Source organism: Parasteatoda tepidariorum, chromosome 1, assembly GCF_982258835.1.
Source record: "Parasteatoda tepidariorum strain Cologne lab strain chromosome 1, Ptep-v5.0, whole genome shotgun sequence".
Classification (NCBI taxonomy): domain Eukaryota; kingdom Metazoa; phylum Arthropoda; class Arachnida; order Araneae; family Theridiidae; genus Parasteatoda; species Parasteatoda tepidariorum.
The window spans coordinates 70,801,556-70,819,506 of NC_141755.1; the positions used below are offsets into that span (position 1 = coordinate 70,801,556).

Genomic DNA, 17,951 nt, shown 5'->3' on the forward strand with positions numbered 1-17,951 from the left:
ATAATCATCTTCATCTTTCAGAAATAATTGTATCTTATTGTCATTCAAAATATTGTTTCAAGTTTTCAACATTATTATGAGCAGACTTATGATGAATATATTATTATTAAATTTAATATGAATTTTTGAGGATTCACGATCTCCTGGACATGGTCTAGCTTGCAGCTTGACCTCAAGGAATAAGTCACACACTGTATAAATGATTTTGAAAATAAAATGTGTAATAATCATGAATATAAACACTTTCTAGAGAAGCACCCCATGTGCTAGTGCAAGATCAGCTGCAAATGCTTAATGACTTCATTAAATATTGAGTGGTTAATTAAAATTATTAATTTTAAAGCTAGATTTACTCTGGACATAGAATTAAAAAAAAAACCTTAAAAAAAATTGGGTTGGGTAATTATTAATCAATACTTTTACAATCCTAAGTGAAAATAATGAATTTTTAAAAATATTTCTAAATTTAAATGTTCTAGAAATACACAATTATATAACCCCATTTTAGGAATCAATACATGCATACCAGCTGAGTATCCGATAACTGTATTCACTTTCATGTAGGAGGCGTATCATTAGATTCATTAATTAGACTGAAACAAAATTTGTACAGTAAAAAAAGAAAAGTTAAAATAATTAGACTACAGTTGTATCAATATTTGTTGAAACCAACTGTTAATTAGCAAGACTTTATAAGCAAGTTTATAAATTTGAATAGTAAGGATGCAATTTTATATCTATTTATAAAATCATTAATTAAAAATATTGAATCAGCAACTATTGTTTTTAGCAGCAATTTCTATCAATAAGAAATTTTTTTTATATACAAAATCAACAAAATGTACAAAAAAAAACTTTTTTGTTTGATGTTCGTTGCAAAGCCAGTAAAGAAACACTAAAATTAAAATAAATATTTAATACACTATTTAGATTTGACTAATTTCTTTGTTAGCGTCACCATTTCAATCATAGATATATATCGTACATCACCATTCCAATTCCTAAAAAAGAAATATTTAATTAGTATCATTCATATTAAGTTCATAGCATATATATATAAAAAAAAGAGTTCTATGTTAAAGTTAACTTTACAATTAGATATTTCAAACTAACAATATCAGCAAAAATAAATAAGAAAAACTCCATTCCTGTTAAACTATTTTATAAAAAAAAAGTTTTTGTTAAAAAAAAGAGACTAATGTGAGCACAATTAACTTCATAAATAAATTTAATTTCAAATCAATCAATTGTAAATTAAAGTTTCCTGAAACTATATGTCATTACATCTTTATTATAAAACAATAAGAAATATCTTATCCCTTTACTGACAAGCCTATTTTTAAGGCAGAGGGGTGTGTTTCTTGGTTTCCAGTGGTACCATCAATAGCCAAGAGTTTTGACTTCTGCCACACACATATTTTACAGATCAGGAACCAGAGCATGATCTATCTCTGATCCAGTACCCCCAGAGGTATTGATTTGTTACATGAACTTGGTGAACTTAGTTACCCTCGACAGATTTAGTGCACACCAGTCACCATTTTGTACACTGGGAGCCTTCGGTCAGTGGGGATCGAATTCAGAAACTCTTGGACCTGGGCTCAATACCCTACCAATCAGGCTATCCTAGCCTAACAGTAAGGAATGAAGTATGTTTTTAAAGCAATGTGAGACTTGAGACTTGCTTCACAACTTTTTTTCAGGCACATATTTTAGGTTAATTTTTTTAAAGCCTCCTACACATATATAGGTTAATATTTTATACATTAAAAATTCAAAACTCACTTATCATCCAGATAGCTTTTAATTTGGGCGCACATTAAAAAAGAATATTTTATTGAGTTTTTCGTTATCCAGTATAGTTAGAGTAATCTTTAAAATTACATTCTCTTGAAAAGGATTACATGCTTCGTAGTTGGATAGCGACATATAATTGAAATATTTCTTTGCACATATTCACAAATAATCAGTTTGTTGTTTTCATTAAATTTTCTGATAAAAAGATATTGAAAGGTATGTTTCAATTGTATTGATCAGGTAACCTTATTGTCTCCAAATGTTTCACATTTTTCTAAAAGGATCAAAACTTATAAAGCACAATAAAAAAATAAAGAGATAAGAAGTTATCATAAGAGATCTACGAAAGACATCAAAATATGTAAAATTGGAGGGTAAAACAATGTTATATATATACTACTGTATGCATTAATTTCAATCAAAAGAATAATTTTTTTTTTAAAAGAGCAAAAGACATGTAGAATAATACTTACTTGAAATAAGCAAATGAATCTTTTTTTAGTAAATTTGGCACTTCTAAAAAGAAAAAAAAAACTATTTATTGACATGATAGGAGGTATCGAAACACAATAAATAGCTAACTGCATTGAAGAAAAAATATTTATTTAGCTACACAGGTAACTAGATCTGTCAATCTAAGCTTTGTCTAAACTTAATACAGGTATCTAGATCTGTCAATCTAAGCTTCGTCTAAACTTGATACAGGTATCTAGATCTGAAAATTTAAACTAAGAACAGTTAAAATTGGAATAGCAAGTGGAACCTATTGGATTATCACTGAGCATGACCAAAATATAAAAAGAAAAAGTTAAGCTCAATTTTTGATAGATAATAAACTAATTACAACTAAATACTTTGCAGTTTCGTGAAGGTACTTGACAGACAAATGCTATTATACTGTGAAAACTTTTAATTATTTGCAATGACTCGTGGGTGCTACTCTGAAAATATTTCAAGACTGAACTTCTTTACTTATTTTTCTCTTCATCATGATAAATGTTTTGTACTAGAACTGTAAGCTTCATTTTTTAAAGAAAATAATCGTAATTTAGTTTTGTCCAGAATCTTAAAACATAGAGAAAAAAGTTACAAACTCTAGTGGATTTAGATTTATAATACAAATTTTGTGAACGCAAGCAGATGTTGAAGTTAGTAAATGCTATTCTTTTATTGTGGTGTGACATCATTAGTTGATCATTCGCAATAATTATGAAAAATAACAATGTTTTTATAAAAAGTATGATTTTTTTCTTATTTTAACAGATTTTTTTAATTTGCATTTTTTTGCAGTAAAATAGTAAATTTTACTTATTTTCTAAAAATTAATTTTAAAAAAATGGGAATAAATATTAATTGGAGAACCGATCTAATCTAATCAGTTGATTGATATTCTCACAAGACTGATTTCAGTCCTCAAGACTAAAGAGTAGCACCCATAAATTGATCTAAAAACAAAAGAAAAGTTAAATAAACCTAACACATATAAATCATCTTTCAAAATTTTTTTTCTTAGATGTAAAACAGGCCTAAAAATACATAAACATAAATCCATTTAATATAAAGATTAAATTAGTTAAATGGGATCAGGGAAAAATAAATCATGGAGTAAAATTGGACATTTTACAAATAACTCAATGTAAATAATATTTACATTGAGATATTTTTTAAACCAATATTTGTCATTATGAAAAATGATAGATTCATGGAAATGGCAATACAGGAAAAGCTGATTGTATGATAACTTTTGAAAATCTCTATATTTTAATAAAAACCCATGCAATTTTGAAGTATTTCCTTACAAAAGTTTAGGAAAACATCCTAAATCATCTTAAAAGGGTTATATTTTTCTTAACACAAAGATTTATTATCATGGCAATTCAAAGATTAAACAGGTGTCATCTTGATCATAATAACCAGATCAATCAAGTGCTACTTCACGAACAATTGAAAAAAAAAACTTTGAACTACTACATTTTGCAAGAATAGAAAAATGTGTTCACAACAAATAGATCTGTTTGTAAGAATGTCAAGAATAAGAGTGAACTTTGGAGAGAAAAAAGGGTATTAAAACTAAGTTAAGATTAGAGAATTCTGATGTTTTCCTAAAAAAAGAAAATATTGATGTAGTAGAAAAGATTGATATTTTAAAAGTTTCAAAAAAGACATTTGTATTAATCAGATAAATACTGTTTTGATGAAACTATTGAAATAAATTACCAAGATAAAAATACTGTTTAGCAGAATACTTAACAAGCCATATTTTAATTTCAACACATTATAAAAACATTCCTTGGGCATCATGACTCATTTTACCTCAGGAAAGAGCCCCAAATTGTTGAACTGATTAGAAGTTTAAAAAAAAAAAATTTTTCCAAAGACACAGTTAAAAAATAAAAAAATAAATAAAAAAAAAACAGGAAAAATTTATAGTTTTATCATTAAAATTTTTTGAACGTCAAATAACCTGAAAAGTGACCCTAAATGACTATACATAATTCATTTTTTGGAAAAATACAAGATTTCCGCATTTTTGACGGAAAAAAAAATAAAGGCTATTTTGAGGAAAATATCAAAACTTAAATAAAAATTTAGATATTGCACAGATTATGCATTTAATATTATAAAAACATATTAAAACCCACTTAAAATAAAATACATTTTTTATTTAAATGAAATTTACATAAAAGCTATCTTTAAACAATACAAAGATACAAGTATCTATACATTTTTTCCTCAAATAAAAATGAGGCGTTTTACAAACCAAGCACTTATTATATCAAAACCAAGAAAACTGCTGAATTCCCTGAATTCATTCTAGATACACAAATTGTGTATAAGCTTAAGCATAAGATTGTTTCTTTTCACGGGGTTCAACTGAATATTCTGAATTTTTCTTTATTAAGCACTTATAATTGACACAGATTAAATTCATCATGATGTACAAAAATTATTTCGATACATTAAATTCTTTAAAAATTGCACAAAACTTATTGCATGATTTGTGATTTCATAAAGTGTGGGAATAAAAAATCACAATATATTTAACACAGAGACATTGCAGCTGATTCAAAAATTTTAATTTGACGCTACTTGTCATATAATCACTAGGTTACATTAAGATGCGTCAAAAACATTTCCCCAAATGATAAAAAACATCATGAGCATTTTTAGTTAGCTAAAGACTACATAGAAACATGTTTAACATTGCTTCTAAAAAAAAAATATGCTAAAATATGTTTTTGTTAGCATACTAAATGGTTTCCAAACATCAAAAACTTAAACCAGCATTAGTAAATATGAGATAATACTATGAGTTTTTCATTGTGAAACAAATTTTACCTATGCCAGAAGTTTCATATTCTTCCTTATCCCGATCAACAGAAAACTTTATTTTATAATCGTTGGACATTCGATCTTGATTATGTCGACCTTTTATGCTTTTCAGTTCTTCAGATTTATCCTCAATCTCTTTAAACCTTTGAAAGTATCTAAAAAAAAATAAAAAAAAATAGCCTTGATGAATGTTACATTTAAAAAAATGAAAACATTTACAAGTTGAATGCTAAAATATGTTTTACAAAATATTATATTAAATGTCAAATTAAGTTTACTTTTGTTTCAAATTTTAAAAAAGTAAAATTTGCTAGGGAAAAAATAATAGTATATTATAATTTTATTATACTTTTATTTAAATGGCTTTAAAACTATGTTTCATTAAAAAAAAAAAAAAAATAGTGTGTCAAAGCAACATGAATAAACAAAATTTTTCAAATTATACAAAACATTTGTATAAATTTGATATAATCAATAAATTGTTAAATAACTTTGTTATAAAAAAAAAGCAAAGTCTGAAATCCTCTTTAGTTTAGTCTGGTACTTCATTTTATCTAACTTAAGTACCGACAAAACTAAGCATCAGACTGAACTAAAGCTGCTTTTAAGCATTAATTTAAAAATAAATAAATAATAATAAATAAATAATAATAAATAAATAAAAATAAATGAAAGGACTGAAAGAAGTGGATTTTTCATATAGTAAATAATTACTTTACCAACAACCATATAAAGTTCATGAAAAAGTAAAGAAAAAAAGAAAGAGAAAATTGGACACATAAAAGAATTGTTTCATTTCATCTACTGTAATTAATTAATGAAGGTAGATATATTTTCATATTGCTTTTTGTAGCTACAAATCATAAATTTATTTTACAATTAGTCACATTGTTTCAATTATTTTTGGAAGACAATAAAAGAAAAGTTATAAAAAATGCACAAGACCTAAATATGATAGAAATATTATTAACTTACTTTTCAATTAACTGTCTGAGTTCTTCTGGGGCATAACATTCTTTTTCTACATCAATATTATCTTTATACCATTTTAGTTTCTTTACTGAAAAAAAAAAGCAAAACACAATGAGATATAATTAATCCTAAAAAGCACAAATTTTACAATAAAAAATAATTGGCATTTAAATAATATTACAAATATATCAGAAGATATAAACTATAATAAAAGTAGCTGACAATTTTTATGTATAGGTAAAAAATAGATTAAAATGCAACACATCAGAATATATAACCTTTTCCAATCTTTTATGGCCATGGCGCTCCAAATGATCAATATTTTTTGGGGTAACCACAAGTTCATCAATAATTATCAAGTATTATTAACAATTTGTAATGTCCATAAATAAATCCTTTATTGCACAATGTGATTCTGTATTAACAAAGGAAGGTTGATTCCTACAACAAAAACAAAATGCAACCTTTTTGTTGAAGAAAAGCTGCCAAGCTTCTAGCAAATTCTTGGCTACCTTGCTTCATAATGAATTGAATTTAGAGTCTTGGAATTTTAGGAAGGTTTGATAATTTGCCGCCAAATGTGTTGCCAAGATTGCCGAAATGATTGCTAAATTAATGCTAGTCAATCAGAGCACCTTTCTTCTGTCTGTTATTGTTGCTATTAAAATGTAAAAAGTTTGCAAGGTAAAAGGTGAATTAAGAAAATTTGAAGTAAACAAAAGATAAATCAACATTTTATAAAGGAAAATTATAGAAAAGGAAAATTATTCATTATAACACAAAAAGTGTAAAAATTCTTACATTTAGCTTGTTGCCTTAATTGTGATTCTTCTTTTCTCCTAAAACATTAAGTAAAAAAGATAAGTGCATCTTTTTTAGAAAAACTATTATAAAAAACAATTTAACTAATGAGAATATTGAAATATAACAATAATATTAATAAAAAATTTAAAGATTATTTTCAAATAATTCTTTTTTGAAAGAACATTCATTTCAATATAACTTGAATAGCTTATGATGGCCATGTTTCAACCACACTAATTTTAGTTAAGCATTTAAAAAAAAAATAATAATAATTTTTAATACAAGCAATTATTAAGAAAACAATAACTTCCACACTTTATTTTCCTACTATATTATATATTTTGCAAGTTCTGCCAATGCAATATTTTTCTTATTTAAATTGTATATTCTATTAAATTTTTGTTATCTGATAATTAAGCTTACTTGAACATTAAAATGTATCTAAACAATTTATACAGAGCCCCTAACACACACATATAGAGTAATGAAAATTTAGAACACAGCAAATTATCAAAAAATATATTTTTTCAAAATTTTACTTTGCTGATTCTGTAAGTTTCTCACAGTATTTTACATTAGAAACTACATTGTTAAGATAAAGTGTGAAAAATTGATGAATAATATTGGTATATTGTAATTCCCAGTAGAGGAGATATTTATCATTACAACACATCAACAACATACACATCATTAAAAGAAAAGAAAAAAACAGGAAGAGATTTGATGAACATAGACAAATGAGCAAAGTTATGAGGTCTTCCCATTATTGATGGTCATTTTGGCTACTAAAGACTGAATATGTTACACTCTCTGGTCAACAAAACAAAGAATACTTAAGACAAAAAGTTTTGAACTTCAAAAGAGCTGTTACAAAATTACTTTTGTTACAATTTAAATTTGTATAATTGCAGCAAATAAATTATCTTTATAAATGCAATCAAGAACTTCTAGATTCAATCGATCAAAAACTATGGTAAAACAAATAGGAAAAATAATTTACATTTAGTCTTGGAAAAGAGGTATATCATGCAAAATTACTAATTAATAACAAATTATTCTTACAAATGAGTGATGAAACAAATAAATAAATTGTAATCAAAAATGTTTTATTTTAATGTTAAGAGATTTATGAAAATTAAAAAGAGTTTTTCAAACATTAAAACTATTACCAGAAAAGGTTACTGGATAAGTCATTGTAAAATAGACAAATATAACAGGGAAAATTACAATAATATCACTCCAAAGCCACAATATAAAGAATGAGTACAAAACCTTTCAACTTTTATGATTCTATGCTTTTCACGTGATAACTGCATAGCTTTTCGGCTGTTTGGATGAATGAAAGATGAGCTTTTTTTCACCTTTGGCTACATAAAAATAAAACATCAATTATTTTTTAAAACAACAAATAGTGCAGCTTAAAAATATAAACAAATAGGTGAAAATACTGTAGTTGATCAAAAACTATAATATACCATATTATGGTAATGTTTCTACAAAACTAGTTTCTTTCTTCTTTTTTAAAGGGAAAAAAAGGAAAAAAGAAAACAGAATTTGTTTTATTATACATAGTGCTTGTGATATTTTATGAAATTAGTTACAGAATTACAAAAATTAATAAGTAAACTAGTTCACAAAAATGTTGTTTGGTGTTTAATACAAACAATGTGATCCAATTAGAATGAAAAATACTGAAGTAGCTTGGCGATACAAATTTGCAAACAAGTTTTCAAGTAATTATTATAGGCTTCAATAAAACATCTTTGCCTGCAAAAAATTTTTAATTCAGTAAACACTAAAAAATCATGTGCTTGAAAAATATCTTAAAACAGTTTGAAAACAATTTTTATAAGTTTTGATCTAAGAAAAAGCATGAAGTTTACATTTTTTTTACCACTTTTATCAAACTTAAAATTTTAATTAAAATGTCCAAAGCAAATATATGTTGTCAAATATTGCAGCATAAATAACTTAGTAATTATGTCAACCAATCTAAATCCAACTCTAAATCCTACAACAGCAAGTTGTTGGTCAGGAGGAATTGACTGCCAGTCTTAATGCCACTATGATGCTAATGCCTTTACCGCTGTACAATTAGAAATGACAAATGCACTTTTAATTACTAATGTATTTTTCCTAACTTTTTTATAAAAAAAATCTAACAAATGAATGTTATAGTGTAAATAAATAATAATAACCTAAGTGGGAGCAACACAGACAATTTTGTTGATTATAACCATTTTTACATAACTTAAAACTTCATATGCATTTCCTTTATAATTTAGAATAAGGGGAAAATATATATTTTTTGACTTAATATTTAACCAACATGTAAAGTCTTTAAAAATTTCATATCCACGAGAACATAATGTAAATAAACGAGGAGTACTGAACCAATCGGGTCCAGAGCAGAAAATTTTGTTAATTCAAATCCCTGTGTAAAATATACTTCCCAATTATACTTTCAATTTATTTTCAAATTTATATAAAAAAAGTGTGATCAAGTCTTTATGAATAGAAAGAGTTATATACTTTATTGCAACATTTGAATTGATCATAATTTTGTGTAAAAAAGTTAACAGCTACAAAGAATTTATTTATTCAAGTTATTTTAAAATGTATATCTTTATATATCTAATATAAATGTATAAAATTTATGTATTGTGAGGGATACATAGCTTGAAAAGGTGGCTACTATAAGAACCAAGCAACAATAATCTAATTGAAATATTACGGTGACCATATAAAAATTTTGAATTATCTTCACTGATTGTAATTTTGTAGAGGCTTGAAGATAATGGATTTTTCAGTTCTATCTTATTCCTGAATGGAAAATATACACTACAAAGCTAAAGTGACCACATTTTCATTGAGACAAAGCGGGACAAATGGGATGAAATGAGAATTACAATTTAGTTATATATATATATATATATTTTATTGTATACATTCATATACTTGTACAAAAATGTACTTATTATTAATTATTGGTAACTATAAAAATATTTGTAAAAAATAATTTGAACATCATGATTTTTAATCAAATTAAATTTTTTATTTAAAAAAAAAGTATGATTTTCTTTCACGGTCATATTTTTGATCTGAGTGAATACTTAGCAATAGATTCGGATCATTTATTAAAATGTCGTGAAATATTTCACATGAATTGGACAAATTATATTTTACACTTAAAATAGATTTTTAAAGTTTTAATGTTCAACTGCGTTGTTTCAGTTGTCCATATTTAATTGATACCAGAAAAAACATGTTCTGTTGCTACATTTGTTCTTGGAAGGAAGAGCGCGAATTCTACAATTTTCAAAATATTTTGATAAGGAATATTATTCTGTTTAAAATGAAGGAATAACTCGGTCCATTTTTTTGTCTGTGTCCACATTTGCAGATAACCAACATTTAATTTTTTCATCTGTAACATTTCATATGTTCAAATTTTTCTTTTTTAAAATAGTACTTACTGAATCAAAAATTATTTGAAGTTTCACTCGGCAATGAAACAAAATCTAATATTCTATATTTAATTCCTGTTTCTGGATCAAAAAATCTAACAATTGTGGGGAAAAATTTTAAATCTTTGTGGTTGGAAGCATCAGAATTCAAAATGCGCATTTTTCAAATTCTTTCTGCAATTGTGAAAACGAATATAGTGAAAAAATATTACAAATAATTGCTTCGGTTTTTGTCCTTGCACATGCATATTTTTTGTCGTTTGCACATGCATATTTTTTGTCGTATAATGTTTTGATCATTTGCGACGTCGAATTCATTGATCTGAAACTTTGATTTCGAGATCAAGGTTTATGGTGTGGAAAGCAAATAGCCCTTCCGCTAGTGCTAGCTGTTTTTCCGTGTTGCCAAAGCTAGCAGTGCGAAAAAACTGTTCCATTTCAGACGAGGAAGCGGCATTATTCAAAAATCGTTTGAGCCTCCTTGTCGCTAGATGTTTAGTAATATCGTTTTTTCCACCATTTGAGACCAAAAATTCAGTATTGCATTTATCACACCGTACCATATAGTCTATTTTGGTTTTTTTTAATAAATTGAAATTCTCTGCTTAGCTCTTCATTAAATTTGCATGCTCTTTTTTTACTCATCTTTTATTCTGTGGGTAAATACTAGAAATGAATAAAAAAAATTACTACATATTCTAAAAAAGAGTATTAAATTTTGCCTTATTGACCGTTACGTTGTGGCGACTATTGCTCTACCACTATCTTCGTCAATCAAATAATGAGTCAAACCGAACGTCAAATTGAAAACAACAAACTGCACTGTATGCACTTATCTGAATTAAGCCGAGACGTAACGACAATGATCGAACACCACCGAGTAAATCTAACTCGGTACATTGCCTAATTTAGTTTACTCTGCATGCATTTTACGTGCTTTTTTAAATGTATTTTTTATTTCTTTATATTCACCATAATACTTAATAAATAATAGGTAATATATTTTTACAGTACATTTAAAATAAGAAATGCAGATATTTTCTAAAAAGCGGGACATTTTTAAAAATCGGCGGGACGCGGGACAGTCCACTAAAAAGCGGGACTGTCCCGCCAAAATCGGGACGTGTGGTCACTTTATACAAAGCACTTTTATTTGCTACTGAAGTTAGAAATAAACAATTTATTTAAAAGAAAAATCGATTGCAAGAATTAAGTTAAATCATAAATTTCAATACAGAATTTGTAGAAATTTTCTTTTGATAAAATAATACACCAAAATGATTATTACGCTGCCTATAAGGCAAACTTAATTACCCATCACAAAAAACAACATTTTTGAAAGTTTAATAACAGTCTTTAAAAACATTTTAATTATTTTGAAGTTAAACAATTTTCGAAATAAATTTTACTCAGCTTGACGAAGTTTAACATACCATGTTTAGAAAAAAAAGCGAAAATGTCAGGTATTATCAAAATAAGAATAATAATAATAGTATCAACAAAAGAAAAAGAATAAAATTTATTTTTTTAAAATTAAAATTTCAAGAAACAGTTTAGTAAAGATGACAACAACGAGGACGACATGCGCAATATTTTTGTTTTCAATTAGTTGCTATCTATTTCTGCCCAGTTAAAAATCTCACACACAGTAATAAATTAAAATGAGGGTCATCACGCTCTACGGATCACCATCAAGAGAAACTAAGAATTTGATTGGTGAATCACATTTTCCAAGAAAAACTCACCAATCAAGTTCCTCTTTTTGTTGGACGATAATCGAAGTTGCATGTATCGCATGCAAAGTAAGCTGTTCCTAATGAATGGAAGTTACCCTGAAAGAAAAGAAATAAGTAGCTGGAAGCGTTTTTATTGAAAAACAAACGACAACTTTTATGTTTGTAAAACTTCCGTCTTCATCATTATGGAATGCTAAGTAAAAACGATTAATTTCTAACAATAAGTTTCTAATAATTCCAGGAAAACTCCTTACCATACTTTTCGGAAGTCTCTTCCATTATAAAATTTCCAAATAAACTGAGAATCAAGTAATCAAAGAATATTAGTTTTCTTTTAATGAAATGTATGAAAACTTTTGCAGCCCTTTGTAAGCAGTTCACTTTTAAAGGTTTGTATTATTTAACTTTTTACTGTAAAAAAAAAAGAATTTCTCACTTAATGCTTAAAAAGAACTCTTTTTATGAATTAATGCTTAATAAGTACTAAAAGGGCGATTAAAATACATCCCATATAGTAAATAACATCTTAGAAAATTATTTTATAAAATGCCCCCACAAATCGAGATATTTCTCAGAATTTTTATCAAATTTTCTCAATTAAATTTGTTGACAAAATGTCGATTCTTGTAATCAAGTTTAATTCAATTAATTTAATTTTGTCATTACTTAATAGAAACTAATAGGTAAAATTTAAAATATTTGAATCTTTATAATTATGATTGTACAAGTAAGAAAATTTCTATTGTATTTTTTCTCCATCAGCGTATTTTAATTTAAACAACTAGTTTATTTTTGAATAATTGAGGAAATTTTCTGTTATGGTAAAGGGTTAAGCAAGACAAATGCTGTGTTACAGCCCCAAAAAATATTAAAAACTAATCATAATCACTAAAGAAGTCAGACATTGAAAAAAAAAATTTTTTTCTTCCTAAAGGGCAGATAACTAGTTTTCAGAAACCTACAATTAATCGATAAAGAATTATGTAAAAACCCCTGAGACCTAATTTCCAGATGTAAATTAATGTTTCAATGTAAAATTGCATTTGAGTGCAAACAAATACCATGAATATTTATTCACATCTAAATGACACAGAACTAATTTCAAAAACATAAAACTGAAAGGTAATATTCTAAATTGTGTTAACTTAAGTTTTGCATTATATTTTGGCATTTAAATCTTATAAATTTGAAGCATAAGGGATATATAACGTGATTTAAATATAAAAATTGTTTTTATTGTGAGCTTTGCATAAGCATAAATTTCTCCTGATAAAGATACCATGTAATTCTGTAATATATAATTCATTTTTTATCTATGATCTTTATTTTCTGTTTCAGTTAAAGTTTACATTTTTGAACAGCAATGGCCAACGAAGAAAGGTATACGAAAACCAAAAATTATGTAATGCAGCTAATAGGTGATAAGTATGATTTGGAAAAATTGAAAAACTTTTTTAAAGGAGATATAGATTCACCAAGAACTTTAAAAAAAATTAGAGCAATTAAAGATTTAATTACTGTCTTAGAAGAAAGAGATTGTCTAAACTATCAGAGTCCTATGCCTTTATTTTATATTGGTGAAATTTTAGAAAATGAAGTCATTAAAAAAGTAATACAACTTTATAAACAATGCTATCTTGAAGGCCAAGCTATTGTATGCCTTTGTGGTCAGAAAGTTGACTATTGTCCTTCTTCTTCATGTTTACAACTGGAAGGAAATTGTTCTCAAAAAAGTTCTTTGAGAATTAATTCTTCAAACAATGGTAATTCAATGTTATTTATTTTTAATTCAAATATTATTACTACTACTGTCTTTATTTCCATTGGTGTTTTTTATTTTTAAGATACTTTATTTTTTTTAAAATTTCGTTTGGAATATTTTGTGTTTTACTTAATTTTTAAAACTTATCTATATATTTTTAAGATTGATTGTCCTTTAAGATTTATTAAATATTTTTATTTTATTCCTTATACTAAATGCTGTCTGTCACAATTGATGATAAGACCAAATGTATTTTGAAAAGTTGTTTCATCTCAACAGTTATCCATTTAGCAATGCTAGTTTGTCAGCACCAGCATGAACTATTTTTAAATTTTATCAATGAATTATCTGGGATATAAATGACTTAATAAATTTTTTTTTTCCAAGATTTACTTCATGATATTTTTATTTTATTTCTTTTACAAAATGCTGTCACAATTGATAAAAACACAAAATATATTCTGTATTGTATCATGTCAACAATTGTCTATTTGGCATTTCTAGTTTGTCACTAGTTTTAACAACTTTTAAAATTTTTTCAATATATTCAGAATTGAATGAAATATAAATGACTAAATGAAATTTACTGTCCAAGATTTACTTAATGAATTTTTTAAGCTCTTGAGTAAAACTTTTCTTGTGGTGTAAAAATTTACCGTAAGCTATTTTTCGTCTCAGTACCAGGGTTGGCAAGATTTTGCCACAGGTGGAAAAAACCATGGTAAATACCGGTAAAAACCGTCCTGGCAAAAACAGGTTTTTGCCAAGCAAATTGGCAAAAACCTATATTTTCCAAGATGAGAGGACAAAAACACATTTTTGATGCAAAATTATTCCTAAAATTGAAATATATACTATAAATATAAATAATTACAAAAAAATTAACAAAATTATTATTCCATAATTAAATGATAATGTAATAATATATCATTTTAGTAGTTTAAAACATTATTGATTGGAAAATTTGTGATTATTCTTTTTTTTTCCAGTGAAATGAACTTATTTTAAATTAATATAACTATAATTTAAAACATAAAATATCTATCAATATGTGTAGTTAATTATTGTACAAATAATATTTTTTTATAATAAATAACAATATTATGCAAATAATAATATTTATTTATTTGTAAAAAAACATTTATTTTAGGATTCTAAAATGAAAAGAGATCACAAACTTTCAATCTTTTAAAAATTATTACCATTATATTAATTATTAATATGTTAAAAATAATTTTTTCATGTAATGTATCAAAATTATTATTCCTTATGATTGATTTAAATTTGTTTCAAGTATTTTGCAATAATATTTAATCAGCAATTTAGATAATTTGGTTTTTGCCGGTTTTTACCAGTTTTTGCCGGTTTTTACCAGGTTTTTGCCACCGTCCTGGCAAAAACCCCTTTTTGCCGGCAAAAACTCCAACCCTGCTTAGTACCTTCTAGTACTTAGCACTACCGAATCATCGTAATCTACTAATCATACTTTTATTCTTTTTGCAATGGATGATTTTTAATTATTTTACATATAGTGAAATAAATTTACTTCATGACATATACTCCTCATCTTGTAACATATTCAAATATATAAATTTACTTCTCATTTACATCCTACTTATAAATTTATTTCAGCATAGGTTATTTTCACTCATAAACTTGAATACCATAAAAAAAAATAATAATTCTAAAACTAAAATGCTGTTTTCAGTGGATCAAAAAAATGTAAGTAGTGAATATTAATTTATGTTTGGCAATCATATTTAGTACAAATGTTATATTCTAGTTAGGTATATTCTAATACTATTTTTAATTTAAAAAAAAAAAATGATGCCACATTTAGCCGTAAGACTTTGCCACAAGTATTTAACTTTGCCACAAGTATAAAACAAGTTATTAAACTTGCAGAATGTTTGATTAATGATTTGTGAATATGAATCTCTATGTTAAATGTGACTCTGTAGTAGCTATTATAATATCCGTTAAAGCTATTGATTAATTGAAAGTACATTTCTTTAAGTTTTTTTAAGCTCTTGATACAGAAAAAACTTTTTTTTAAGCTCTATTATAACTTACTTTTTCCTATTCTTGATTTAAATTATTTTATAATTTATTTATTTTAATGACAGATCTGATGGATGCCATAAAAAATGTAGCAGACCAAATTGATTTGAAATTTTGGAGAGTTTTAACTAGTCAGCTGAAAGTAGAAGAGGGTATTATCGATGAAATTTATGAAACATATCCTAAAGATCCAAAGAAACAAGTTTTAGCAGCTATGGAATATTGGATGAAAAATGAAAAAGAGAATGCCACCGTTGAACAGCTAGACAAAGCTTTGGATGCCCGACTCTGTAAAAGGAAAGGCATTGGATCCCACCTTCGTAAGCCTGTAGTGAAACTTTGTTTATAAGAAATGTTTATTGTTTGTGGTTTAATTTTATTGATGAATGAATGACTTCTGTGTTATTGAAACTCTAAATTCTTAATAAAAAAAACTTTGCTAAGTTAGCTCTTTAGTTCTGTGGCAGAACTTTTTAGGGTTTTCTGCGACATAACACTCTAATACTAATATTTTTCTGCAAGATACTTTTAAAAATTACAAATATACATGTTACTAAATGAAAGTAACAAAAGCATCAACTTCAAAAAAAAAAAAAAGAAACTTTTTGGATCAACAAATAAATTGTTTTAATTAAATATGTAATATTTTTTATGCTAATATTATGGACTGTATTCTCACATTTTGTAGGGAGTAATCACCCTAATTATTTCCTTTTTCGAATTTTGTAAATCATCATCATCTCATTTAAAAAAAAAACTAAAAAATCGTGAAATCCTTAGCAGTAAATCGGACACTTCAAAAAAGGGTTACTGAATGCTAGTTTTCATTTCGAGATTCAGTTGTTGCAATAAATAATGTTGTATTAAAAATATCGGATTTTAGAACTATATGAAAATCAATAGTAATAATAACTGCATTAAAAAAGTAAGAACGAAATTTTCTGCAGAAGAGAGAACCAAATTTTTTACTTTATTTTTCATTGTTCTCAAATGAGAATAGAAAAAGCATTTTTTTCCACTTGGATGCACGAGAAAGGCATCTTTTGAAAATAATTCTGATGAAAAGATAAAATCTTCCGCAAATTTCTGCAGAAAAAAAAAACAAAATTTTTACTTTCCAAAAGAAAAATCTTTTTTCAAGAGCTCAGTAATGTTCTGCGACAATGTCGCCAGGATTCTGCCACGGGGTTGACAACATTGCTGTCACTACTATAGATCTTCTAGAATCGTTATCATATCATTCAAAGCAGTTCCATTCTCAATTTATTATGTTTTTTAAATTAAACTTTACCTTTTTCAATTTTTAGAAATATGCCTAATTATCTGACTATCCTATTACAGTAGTTTTTGTTTCTTTATTTTCAAATTATTGTTATTAAATATTTTATTAATTTCCATAAGTATTAAATGAATTTATTTCATAAAATAACATTGTATTGGCATAGCTAACATCTATCAATAGACACAAATAACTCTGCATTATCAGGGGTCTGTCCAGAAATTTTGTGGAAGGTCCTGTTTTTGTAAAATTGTGAAAAAACTGTTCATAATTTGTGAATATTAAATAAGCGTTAAGTCACATTCTTTTAACCAGGGTCCTGCTTTTGTGAATTTGTGCAAATATGGTCCTGTTATTGCTAAAAACCTTTTCAAGAATTTTTTAAATTCTAAATAGATACAAGATTCTGCTCAACAATTGCTGCTACTAAATTAGAGATGCGGTATGCAAATATTTAGTTTTAGCCTATAGTCTCAACGAAGAATATTCATTTCGGATGAATAATGGAAACAAAATCACTCACATTTTTAATAATTTCAATTGACATATTTTAAATAACATAACTTAGTTATGTAACACTTTTAATGTGTTACACATTAAGTAAATTTAAACAATTCTAAAATTTCTAATATTTTATTTAAAAAATTGTCAGAAATTAAGTTTTATTTACGTAATATTCTATTAATTAATTTTATGAATAAATATAAATTGATCAATTATTTATTTAAAAAATTTTTTTT

The 17,951-nt window shown here is 25.9% G+C and overlaps 2 protein-coding genes across 3 annotated transcripts; one reads left to right on the forward strand and one right to left on the reverse strand.

Annotated features, from left to right (window-relative positions):
* Positions 1 to 901: 901 nt before the first annotated feature.
* On the reverse strand, positions 902 to 11,984 carry LOC107449449 (translation machinery-associated protein 16). Of its 2 annotated transcripts, none has more exons than XM_087166231.1 (7): positions 11,807 to 11,984; positions 8,179 to 8,273; positions 6,904 to 6,941; positions 6,106 to 6,190; positions 5,137 to 5,285; positions 2,271 to 2,313; positions 902 to 1,001 (listed from the first exon to the last, which is right to left on the reverse strand). In XM_087166231.1, exons 1-7 carry the CDS (start codon positions 11,807 to 11,809, stop codon positions 923 to 925), a joined length of 492 nt encoding a protein of 163 aa, XP_087022357.1. In that variant the 5' UTR covers positions 11,810 to 11,984; the 3' UTR covers positions 902 to 922. The 2 variants fall into 2 exon arrangements, with proteins under 2 accessions (XP_087022357.1, XP_087022350.1); XM_087166224.1 differs by having other exon boundaries at positions 8,134 to 8,273; positions 11,807 to 11,949.
* A 257-nt stretch (positions 11,985 to 12,241) lies between these two features.
* Fadd (fas-associated death domain protein) lies at positions 12,242 to 17,642 on the forward strand. The gene is made up of 3 exons (XM_087166219.1): positions 12,242 to 12,498; positions 13,448 to 13,872; positions 15,998 to 17,642. Exons 2-3 carry the CDS (start codon positions 13,473 to 13,475, stop codon positions 16,279 to 16,281), a joined length of 684 nt encoding a protein of 227 aa, XP_087022345.1. The 5' UTR covers positions 12,242 to 12,498; positions 13,448 to 13,472; the 3' UTR covers positions 16,282 to 17,642.
* The last annotated feature ends 309 nt before the right edge of the window (positions 17,643 to 17,951 follow it).